The 11,462-nt window shown below is 60.8% G+C and overlaps 1 protein-coding gene across 2 annotated transcripts; it reads right to left on the bottom strand.

Annotated features, from left to right (window-relative positions):
• Positions 1-20: 20 nt before the first annotated feature.
• On the bottom strand, positions 21-10,944 carry ADAMTSL4 (ADAMTS like 4). 2 transcript variants are annotated; one of them, XM_074319307.1, is made up of 18 exons: positions 10,615-10,944; positions 8,119-8,268; positions 7,838-7,895; positions 7,172-7,527; positions 6,311-6,992; positions 5,970-6,072; positions 5,109-5,245; positions 4,539-4,743; positions 4,140-4,312; positions 3,908-4,019; positions 3,620-3,805; positions 3,297-3,426; positions 2,753-2,957; positions 2,260-2,436; positions 1,744-1,950; positions 1,464-1,643; positions 1,039-1,183; positions 21-901 (listed from the first exon to the last, which is right to left on the bottom strand). In XM_074319307.1, the coding sequence occupies exons 2-18, from the start codon at positions 8,136-8,138 to the stop codon at positions 765-767; spliced, it is 3,213 nt and encodes a 1,070-aa protein (XP_074175408.1). In that variant the 5' UTR covers positions 8,139-8,268; positions 10,615-10,944; the 3' UTR covers positions 21-764. The 2 variants fall into 2 exon arrangements, with proteins under 2 accessions (XP_074175408.1, XP_074175409.1); XM_074319308.1 differs by having other exon boundaries at positions 8,119-8,224.
• Between the last annotated feature and the right edge of the window lie 518 nt (positions 10,945-11,462).

The following is an 11,462-nucleotide window of genomic DNA, read 5'->3' as shown; positions in this document are numbered from 1 at the left end:
CGAGGACAATAAAGAGCCTGTTTCTCATTTGTCATAATCATCTTTAATAAAAAATAAATTAGTTCTGGGTTGGGAACCATTTCAGGAGGTGGGGAGCGGGAGCAGGGGATAGGTTGCCTTATTCTAACCGTTCTCTTTCCATCCTCTGCCCAGCTGGTCCCTATTCTGGGGAGGTCGTCTCTCTCCCTGGGGTCAGATGGGGCTGGCAGAGGCCGACTTCCAGCCCCAGATAATTATGAGAGGTGGGGACAGAGAGACTATGTAAGGCAGGTGGGGCCTGAGGACCAAAGGGTGGTTTCGAACATGTGAGGCCTGACCATGAGAAATGAGGTTTTGGGCACAAAGTTGGGATTGATGGGGGCCAGTCGCTAAGCACCTCGGATTACTACTAAGGAGCTGCAGACTTGCTTTCCTCTCAGCCTAGAAAAGTCTCAGAAACAGGCATTGTCCCCTCCCCCTTCCTCCTCAGTCTGTTTAACTTCTTTGTGACACGTGACACACACACACACACACACACACACACATGCATGCAGGCTCAGGTACACATTTGGGGGCATGTGTGCACACACACCATCACACCATCACAGACCCACCCAGGCGTCTTGATAGTCACTGTCAGTCATCTTGCCACCTTCAACCATCCTGGGGGACGTCCCTGGTGAGACGAGGACAGGTTGGAGAGCCAGAGGGTACAGGGAGGGCAGACTGATGGATGACTTATGGTGGCATGAGAAACCACAAGGAGAGGGTCTCCTGGACCCATTTCAGGTGGGCTTCGCGGGGGACCGCTCCAGGACGTGGGCGCAAGAGCGGCAACAGGTGGCGGTGTAGTAGGGATAGACGCAAAGCCGGGCCTGTACCACCAGGGGGCAATGTGGAGAGCTGTCCTTGCATTGATCATCTGGGGACAGAGGCACGAGAGTCACCAAGATCCATCCTCTGGAGGAGTGTTGCCCACCCCCACGGGTCCTATCTCATCTCCACCCACACTTCAGCTAAATCCCCTCTACCGGGAGCTGTGGGGAGGAGGTTCTTTACCGGGGCGCTGGCTGCAGGGTTGGCTGTTACAGGGTCGTTTCCTGGATGGCCGCAGGTGAAGGGGGCACCGGACGCTGAGGGTCTGGTTGGCGGTGAGGCACTGGACCTCCCTTGTCTGCACGCCACCCTGGCAGGAGCGAGAACACTGGGGAGACCCCCGCTACCAAATCAGACCTTTGCTGTCTGTGCCCCAGGCTCCTCCTGAACCCCAGGCCTTCTCCTCCTCTTCTGAAAGGTGTGAGGGGGGACTGTCCTGGGGCATTATGACATCCCACGGGAGCGGGCCACCTGTCCTCCAGGTACAGGAAGTGGGCCAATGTTAAACTGCAGCTGGCCTTGTCCTGGGGCACCAAGGGAGTATAGTGACAGGAGGCTGCCCGGCCCTGGAGTCCACGCTGAGCAGGGCCAGGGAGCCAGACACTCACCGGACTCCAGGGCGTAGAAAACCATCGGTCCTGGCAATCCTGCCCCTGACAGGGCTGCAGGGCAGGCGGCCTGGGCAGGTGGGAACAGTTGCTAGGAGAAGTCACGTTGAACTCGGTCCCCAGTTTGGACACACAGATGACGTCTCTACGCTGTGTGCCAGGGCCACAATCTGAGGAGCACTGATGGAGAGGAAGCATGGGTGTGTGAGGGGCAGAGGGAGCTCCCACCTGCACACAGGGACTCCACTGGCAGGCACCCCCTCCCAGGCTTGCAGCTCACCTCGGCCCAGGGCCCTGTGTACCAGCACCATGTCATCTCGCAGGGCCCCAAGCTGCAGGCGCGCATGTCGGAGGGGCGGCTTCCTGGGGCACAGGTCTGCTCACTGGCTCCTACTGCTGCTTCCTCCCGGCCTGCCCCATGGGCCTCCCCACTCCCGAGGCAGACCACAGAACGTCGCTGGATTCCTGTCCCACACTCAGCGGAGCACTGTTGGGAAGCAGAGCAGAGGGGGGCTGTGTGAAGGGAGGCTGCTGGTGACAAACAGGGGACGAGAAAGGAGCTGAAGACTGACTGTCCTGGATCCAGACCCTGGGAGTTAGGGAATGTCCCAGGGGTACCAGCCAGATAAGGGGAACCTTTGTGGGGGTCCAGGACCCTAGCAGAAGTTTTTCTCACTTATTTCTGTGTTCCCAGCCTCAGCAGTGTCTAGCACATAATAAGTGCTTTCTCAGGAAATGTTGATTGAACTGTTTATGTGTGAAAGGTGTGCTAGGGTGTCCTGGGAGTGGGGCTCACCTTGGAGCTCCAGTCGCTGTGGAACCAGGCTGTGGTACAGGGCCCCATGTCACAGGCCTCTCTGCTGGGGGGCCGCGGGGGGCCTGACACGCACTCCCGCTCGCTCACTTCATCTCCGTTGTTTCCCACACAGCGAACGTGCCGGGTCCTCTGTCCACGCCCGCACCGCACAGAACACTGCGGGGTGAGGGGTCCCCGGAGCTGGGCCCAGGCTTCCTCACCTGCCGCCAGCTCTGTGGCTTTTGAAGCAGGGTTTGCCTGAGGTCCCTGGCTCAGTGGTTACGTGGCTTTGTGGGGTGAGCATGGGACGCTGGCTGGGCCCCAACACTGGTTCAGTCTCTTATCTGACTTGTGGATTGGGGTTCCATGTGAGATCTTGTTTGTAAAAAGTTTCTGCTGATTCCACAGAAGTTGGGAAACCATGGCTCCAGCTCCCGGGGGCCACCTCCCTAGAACCCCTGCTCCGAGAGTCAGCTTGTCAAGTCCCACTCACCTGGCTCCAGGGGGAACGAACCTCCCAATGGCCACAGAGGCGCAGCTGGCAGGACTGGGTGATGTTGGGCCGGGGCAGGTGTGCACAGCGTTCCGGAGGTACTGACGAGCCACCCCCCCCAAACTCCTGCCGGCAGCGGAGCTGGCGCTGCTGGGACCCGGGGCCACAGGAGCGGCTGCAGGACGTCCACTCGCCAGTCTCCCAGCTGCGGGCGTGGGCAGGGTGGGGACGAGATAGTGACACAAATGGCCAAAACAGATGTGTGGGCTGCCATGTGCGGACAGAGGCCCAGCCTGGGGGTGGGGACCCCTCAGAGGGGTGTGGGCACGCTGAGCACTTGGAGTCTGGGCTCCCTGGTGGGGCTCAGGCTGCCAGGGTTTTCATGCTGCCTATGGAATGTCAGCCTTTCTAATCTGCACGCGCTCTCTCGGCCAGGAGGTCTTGTGTTGCGTGCAGCGTCCAGGTAAGGTCCTCTGGGCAGCGAGGATGTTTGCCCAGAGCAACTGTCCCTAGGACCCTAACCCTCCCTGTGGGTCATACTCACTATGGGGGACATGGGGGGCCATGGCAGGGTTCCGGGGAGGCTGGGGGCCTGGCACCCACGGCACAACTGTGTTCATCCAGTTCCTCTCCTGACTCACGAGAAATGCAGAGGAAGATGGGGTGCCAAACACCTGAAGGGGGTGAGAGGGAAATCAGCGGGGTGGGATGGCTCCGAACCCAGTGTCAGTGGGGTCCCAGGCACTGGGCTGGAATTTGGCACAGGGTCGAGGTGTGACCCACAATCCAGGGTCTGGGATCAGGAGTGCCACGCTGGGGACGTGGGCTACGGGTGCCAGGAATACAGGCTGGTGTGTGAAGTGTCACCTTTTCCACAGGATGCCGAGCACTCGGAATGTCCCACTCGCTTCCAGAATCCAGTTGGAGACCCAAGGGGTGTCCTGGGGTGGGGTGGGGCGGGCACCTGGGGGATTCGCACCTGACGCTGGAGGGTGCCCGGGGTCCGGGCAGGGCGGGGCGCCGAAGCAGGCGCGGACTCTACCCTCAAAATCTCTGCAGGGAGAGTCAAGTAGGCAAGTCGGATGCTTCTCACTGCCTCGGAGACCCCCTTTCATCCTCACCCCCTCCTTCTAGGTCTTGGGGTCACAGTCTTACCAGGCTGGAGTTGAGGGGTACGGGGCTCTGGCGTTGGGTTCTCCAGGTTTGGAGGAGGGGAAGAGATGACATACTGATAAAAAACACCTGGGTTTTCCTCCTGAAAGATCATCTGGGGAGAAAAAGAGGAGGTAACGAATGTTTGGAGTGGCAAGGAGTGTCCCCCCATCTTTGCCCTCAGAGGGAAGGGCCCCCCTCCCGGCAGTCCCACTCCCCCAGGCCCCAAGCTCACATAGACGTCCACAGGCTGGGTGGTGGGGCCCTCGGCTGACAGACTCTCCCCCGTGCCCTCCTCTCGAGGAGGACGGTTGTACCGGAAGACAGTTCCTCCGGCCGTGTAGGACCCAGGGGGATCCACGGCCCAGTTTCCATTGATGATGGACCGACCCCCAGGGCCTCGCAGTGCTGGAGGTGGGCGATGAGGACAGGCAGGTGCGTCACCGTCCCTGTCCCGCTGTCCCACCACTCCCTTAAGCACTCAGAGCCCCAGATACCCCACGCTCCCTCGCTTCCTCCTTCCCTCCCTTGGACTGGTTTGCTGTGCTGCATGGATGTGTGGAGGGCAGAACCAAGAGACCAGGAATGGAGCGGGGGCCCGAGACAGGGAGCCCAGGGAGCTCAGGAAGCTCACCCAGGTAGTTGGAGCTGGGCCGGAGCTGGGCAATCTGGAGCCGGGAGGCTCCGGCAGGAATCCACAGCACCTTCTGATAGCCGAGAGGGCCCCCGCGGTCGGTGAGGTTCCCCGAGACGAGGCGACACGTAGAATCATCACCCCCACAGACTCCACAGCCATCTGGACGCCTGCCAGAGCCGAGGATCCCGTCACAGCCTGGGCTCTGGGGAAAAGAGGGATGAGGCAGGGGCCGCTCGGAGCCAGATGCCACCTCACACCCCAGCCTGGTCCTCTAGGGACCCTTCAGCTCACCGGGTATCTTGATCTTTGCACCACAAGTGAGAATGTGTTTCTCTGTCAGCCCCACCCCCACTCCCAGCCGGACTCAGGGAAGCCTGGATGTGCCTGAGGGGAGCCTTCCTGCAGTTCACCTCTTGGCTCTGCTCTGCTCTGCTCAGCTTGGCAGGTGACAATGTCCCTCTTTGCGATCTCAGTCTAATGTGTTGTTGTTATGATGAACGAGGAAACTGTGTGTGTGTGTGTGTGTGTGTGTGTGTGTGTGTGCACGCACACCCCATCCTCCCTCACCAGACAGCGTCCAGCCACACAGATGTCTAGGGCTCCGGGCTGACACAGGGTCCCATCCTGGACCTTTTCAGTGTGACGGACATAGAAGCGGAAGCCACGGGGACGACAGTTCAGTTCACAGCGTTGGGAGCCCTGAACTAAGAGACAGGGTAGGAGAGTAGTTAGCTGGGGTCCCTGGTGGGAGGTTAACTGGGAAAGGCCCCAGGGCCCCAGCAGAAACTTGGCTCGTATTGGCTATGGGGCATCCTGAGGTTGCCTCGGTCACTGTGGACCAAGGGAACAAGACGATTCTGTCCCCTCAAAGGTTGGTTTGAGGGTCACAAAGGAGTTGGGTCAGGTCAGCTGAAGTTACTGAGACCAGGGTTGTGAACTCTGACAGAGAAGATACCGGAAACCTTTGATTATGTGAGTTCAGTGCTCATGAATGGTTGTCTTGGTGGCACATTGACAAAGGGCGAAAATCAAGTGGATGGTAACTTGGGAGCCACCCAGGATCCATGGCGTAACCCCCCGCTCCCGCCGTCACCACTGGGCAGGATCTCTCCACTGTGCCCCTCTCATGCCATGTCTACTCCACATCCGGGATGGACTTCTTCCCAGAGGAAGCCAGCCAAAGGGCACGTCTGGACATCTGGACACATCGTCTCCCAGCCTGACCCCTCTGCCGACACTGTCTGAAACCCCCCTGCCCTTTCAGGGCCTGTCCTGTCTCCTCACCCAAGCCCTGGGAAATAAGAAAGGAATTTGACACAGAGGAGAAACACAAGGGTCTACAGAGGAGAAACAGAGGGGTTGCTGTCTCCTAGCCCATCATCTCCGATCTTAAGCCCCCCCTTCCAGGGGGTAGGCTAGAAACCTCACCTTCTGTGAAGGGTTCCCACTGGTACAGCTGGCCCATGAACTCCTGGGGGTCAAAGGCTGCACACTGCAGGGCCCGGGGGTCTGGCTGCTCAGGGGGGCAGGGCTGAGGTGGGGGGATACAGAGGAGTCAAAGCTGGGGAGGAAAATGGGGGTGTAGATCAGGGCTGGATTTGGGGAGTAGGGAGGAAGTCAGGTCTCTGGAAGAGCTCCAAGGCCCCTACCCTGAAGAGGTCAAATGCCAAGGCCCGGTTCGCTCAGGTGCAGATCTGACAAGCTGAGGACCCAGACTCAGGGTGAGGGAAGCAGACATGGAAGGGGGAGGGGTCCAAGGAAGAACTCACCGCTTGGCTGCAGGCTCTCAGCTGCTCTCTCTCCCCAGAACACCTTGGGACGGGGCTACTGGGAGCAAACAGGCTCCACTGGGAGGTGGAGTGGGAGCCAGGCCTCAGCAGAGGCAACCAGCCATCTGGGTGGCGAGGGGCAGACTCCGCGATGGACCGATGAAGAATGCCCCCAGGTCTCCAGGGCTCCCGGCTCTGCTGGCCTCGGCCCCGAGGCACAGAAAGGAGAGGATTAGGGTGTCTCTCTGCCACCTGGGGACTGGCCCAACCTTGGGAACTTGACATTCTTGGCTGAGGGGACATGTGGAAGGAGCCAATTTCTCCTGGGGAGGGGGTGGGCAGGGGGTGCTCTCTGCCAGAGGCCTGGGCTCCAGGGTGGGGCCCTGTGGGGGCAGGCCTGATTCTAGAGGGCACTTCTGTCTGAGCAGCTTCAGGGCCTGGGGGCTCTGCTGGGGAGGACAGAGTGTGGGCAGACAGTTCCGTAGGAAGGAACTGAATTTGAGGGGTGTGCTTTGCAGAGGACGGCTCTGCTCCTGGAGGCAGGGCTGGAAGCTCTGAGGTCTGGGACAACTCAGATCTGGGCGGTCTCCCTGGGTGCCTGCGGTTCCGATGGAGTGGCAAAGCAAAGGGCACTCTTCCATAACCAAACATTCCTGGTTTGATGGGGTCTCGAACCCGGGACCTGAGGAGTTGCAGACATGGGTTCACAGCTCAGGTCATCTCCGACCCTCCCTCTCCAGGCCACTTCCTAGTACCAGAGATAAGCTCCCCTAAACCACGTGTCGTTTCTCCCCTTTCCTCTATCCCAAGCCTCACCCCTTGCCCAAGGCCTGCCCCCTCCCTCAAAGCCCCACCCCTCACCTCCTGGCTCCTTGAATCTCTTGGGCCTCCTCTCTCCCTAATGGGGAAGCAGAGCCTCGAAGTGGGCCACCTCTTCCCCGGGGCTGTGGCCTGTACAGGGGGAGGGCTTCTTGGGAAGTCTGGGGTCTGGGGCCCTGACTCCGGGGAAGCAGGGTTTCTGGATGTCTTGGGGGCCGGGGTGGGAGGGGTAGGCCCTGGGGGAGCTGAGCTGTAGGCAGCTGACATGCCCGGGTCCTGCGCTGCACCCCCACCCCACAGGGCTGGGAGCAAGAGGCCCACTGGTCCCAAGGACCCCAGACGCCCTCAGGGCCCTGGCCCTCCTCAGGGGGTGTCTGAAGAGCGTGTCCAGACAACACCTATGTAGACAAAAAGGTCAGACAAAATTAGAATGATTTTAGAGGAAGCCATACAGAGACCGTAGTCTAATGCTCAAGGCTCAGAGAGGTTGTAACCAGCTCAAGGTCACAGGCAGTAGCAGAGGTTGGACTTGATGTTATTAGGCAAGGAGTTAGGGGGTTGGGGAGAAGGGGAGGCTGGGGACAGCCAAGTGTGAGAGAAAGGGGCCAGGGCTCATCAGCGGCTGTGGAAAATGGAGGCATGGCCTGGAAAAATAGGATGGGAGGGCAGGGGAGGTGAAAGGGTCACAGCCTCTGGTCCCCGGCTCACCTCCTGATCCAGGCAGAGCCGAGGGAGGGACAGAAGCAGCATCAGACACAACCGGGCCCTACAAATGAAGGGCAGAGGGAGGACGTCGGCCATTAGCCAGGAGCCAGAGCTGGTGTTACCATATAGCCCCTCACCCCAGCAGGCTCCCCACATCCGATGCCAACTTCTCAGGAAGCAGAAGTTACTCATCACTTCCCCCCACCCCTGCCCCTCCCAGTAATCTCCTTTCCCTGGCTTCCAGGGTCAGAGCCATCCCTTCACCCTGGCAACCCACCTCTTACCTGTCCACCAGCTTCTCCATCGCTCCTCCTTGACTGCTCCGGGCAAGGGAGGAGGGGACCAGAAGTAAACACACTACTCCAGCATCTGGACGTGGAGGGGTGTGTTCTGCAGGGACCGAAGCCTGGTGGTTACCCCTGGTCTCCAGAAAGCTGGGGGTTGGGAGGGGTGACTCCTCAGAGGGAAGGACATCTCAGAGTGAGGAGGGTGGGGTGGGGGAAGCCTGGCCCACCCCTTAGGATACTAAGGGTGAGCGTGAGAGGGACGCAGCCCTTGTCCAGCTGCTGAGGCTAAAGGGTGGGAGTCTCAAGCTCAGTACCCTCCCCTTGGCCCTGCAGGGACTTCTCAGCTTCTCCCTAATCCAGGTAGGCCAGCTCAGGCACAGGCATCTTTCTTAGGATGGTTTTCATCTGGCCCCCACTCCCACCCTGCCCTCCCGGAGGACCTGCGAGGAGGAAGAGGGAGGCTCCAGGAGGACATGCCAGACACCCCCTCGCCCCCTCGAGGAGCTGACAAGAAGCCCCTTGGGCCTTCTGTTGCCCAGCTGCTTCTCAGCCTTTTCTTCCCTGAGCTAAGCTCCTCTGGAACACTCAGGCATCACAAAAGTGCTTCCATCACTTTTTAGCCAAGGGATAAACTAAGTGGGCTGATGCTTAATCTCTAGAGAAGCAGGTGATTTGCCCACTGCGATTTACCCTCCCTTTAGGGGCCAGCGACCAGCCTTGGTTCAACGAGACCTTATTTCAGGCAACACTCTGATGGACTGGGGGTACCTGGGAAGGAGAGATGCAGTTAGAGCTGCCATTGCTCCCCAACCACAGGCCTAGAATTCTGAAGAGTCCAGAAGTCCATCCTGAAGTCTAGCGTGCATCAGTCAGGGAAGCGGCCCTGGGAACCCTCCCCTGGTCTCGCAGCCCGATTCGCCCACTGCTTCCCCTTACCCTCCAGCCCCTCCTGCTCAATACCAGCCCTTCCCATCCCCACTTTCATCCATTAGTTCTGCTTTCCAGGAAAAAAAAAATGTTTCTGTTGGATCTGAAAGGCACCCGGGAAAGGAGTCCAGGGAGCCAGTGCCGAGGTGGGCCAGCCCAGGGGCCGGAAAATGACAGAGGGAAGCGCAGGAATGTGCTTGGGGATAGCAACGCTCAGCCCCACTCCCCTCCCTGAGACCCCAGGACTTGGGAATTTCAGGGCAGGAGGACAGTGGTTGAACCTGACCCACAGAGTCACCCCAGCTGCTTGCGGTTGGGGAGGGGGTTGCTGATGGCTTTGCCTTCTCCTGGCTGGGCTGACCACTGAGGTCAGCAACCCCACCCTGATGGGGGGGGTAGGGGCTCCAGAGAAGGGCCAAAGTTCCACCCAAACCTTCCACTCTCTGCCTGGCTCAATCACTTGAGGTTAAAGGGGGTGAGGATCGCCGCTGGCCCTTTCTCTGCTGCGGGGTCCCCTCGCCACGCCCTTGCTATTTCCCCAGGTCTGTATCTTGCTGTCTCTCCATGGGTCTACCCAGTACACATAATCCGGTCCTGAGCTGGGCTTGGCTTTGGCAGCTCCCTGGAGAAGTGAGGGGTGGGGGGTGGGGGTGACGTGAGCTCCTGGGGCCCGGGCCAGGCCTGGCTCTCTCTCTGGAAAAGTCCTACCCCAGCCCCCCTGCACAGCTAGGCAGGGGGCCGACACCCTCTCCAGTGTGGAAACAGGACACATTTTGTGCTTCTCACCCCTTTTCATGTCTCTCATCTGGTGTCTCTCACTGCCCAGGGTGAGGAGAGGAGAGGTCAGAAGTGGTCATCAGTGCCAGGCTGGACACTGGTCAGGACAAACCTGGGCTCCTCCTGGCCACACCTCCACACTGGCCAGTGAAGATCAAGGAGGAGAGACATGGGCAGGGCTAACCCCTTCACCCCCAGAGGGACCCACCTCTGGGAAATAGGTGGCTCTGCTGGGGCAAGGGCTGGACGACGTGTTTCTGGCTGGCTGCTGGGGAGAGTCCTATCTTGGGTAGGACTCCTTGGTCCTCACTGTGCCCTCCACTCCTGGGTCCTGGAGGACCATCCCAACAGGTGTCTTTCCTTCTACTCATCAGGCTGAGCTGGATCACCGGCACCCACCTGTTGCCCTCTCAGCGCCCCTGTCCCCCAACTCTAGGAGCGACGGGGGTGGCAGGGCACACATCCTCCGGGGAGGGCAGGAGGCGCCGGCGCGTGCGGGGAGGTCCTAGGTATGTTTTCCAACTTTACTATGTGACTTAGTAGGAACTTTGGCTGATTCTCCTCCCAGATGACAGGGACAGAGTTCCACGGGATCAGAGCCCCCTCCCCAGGAATTCGACCCCAGGGACTGGAAGATCTTCCGAGGCTGTAAGAGCTGGGGCCGGGGTCGTGCCTATGGCGCGACCTGGGGCGCAAGGAGCGGGGGCGGCGCGGGCGCGCGGGGCGGGTGGCCTAACGGGACCCGGGAGAGAGGGCGCCGGGGCCGGGGGTCCCAGGGAGGGTCTGTACCTGCTCTGCGCGGCCCCGGCGGCCCGTTAACCCCTCTGCGCCCGGGCGCTCTCTCGAGTCAGCCTGACTCCGCGGCGGCCACTGCGGCCCCTGAGCCCGGCTCGGGACACTGCCGCCTCCGGCCGCGGCTCCGCCCCCCGCCCCGCCCCCGCCCCGCCCGCCACGCGCCCAGCCAGCGCCCCTCCGCGGCCCCCGGGTGGGGGCGGGCCACCCCCAAACCCTCCTCGCCAGGGCCACCCACCCGGGGCTGCGGGCCTTGCCCACCCCTGCGTGCGGGGTGCCTGCCGACGGCTCAAGGGGGCGAAACCGGGACGGTCCCAGCCGGTTCGGGGCAGCCGTCTGCCGGGCACTGCCGTTGGGCCCGTGTGCTGGGCCCGCTGGCGTTCGGGACCCCAAGATCCCGGCCTCCGGATCGGCTCCGAGTGGGTGGTACGAGCGCCGGGCCAAGGAGTTTGGTGGCGCCTGTCCCCGAGCGACGCGGGCGAGTCCAGGCTCCAGGTGGGGGCTGCGTACCCGGCTGGGATGGTCCCGCGCGACCCCATGCCCGCGTGGGTCAAGGCGCTCTCCTTCACGCAGCCTCTCGCGCTAGCCCGGGCATCCCTGTCTCTCCCAATTTGAGTCGTGCATCGTGCGCTGCTGGTGGCTCAGGGACCTCTAGATGAGCCTCGGTTTCTTCACCCATAAAATGTTATACACGGGGCGCAGTGGGACAGATGCGCTGACTCAGGAGTCACGATCTGGATTTGAATCTCAGCTCCAGTACTTACCTGCCAACTCTGGGGACCCTTCTGTGTTGCAGTTTCCCCATCTGTAAAATGGGGCTAATCTGACACACACACACACACACA

Source organism: Rhinolophus sinicus, linkage group LG14 (assembly GCF_036562045.2).
Source record: "Rhinolophus sinicus isolate RSC01 linkage group LG14, ASM3656204v1, whole genome shotgun sequence".
NCBI classification, from domain to species: Eukaryota; Metazoa; Chordata; class Mammalia; order Chiroptera; family Rhinolophidae; genus Rhinolophus; species Rhinolophus sinicus.
Note: the sequence above shows the minus strand (reverse complement) of the source record. Positions and strands in the feature narration are given on the sequence as shown.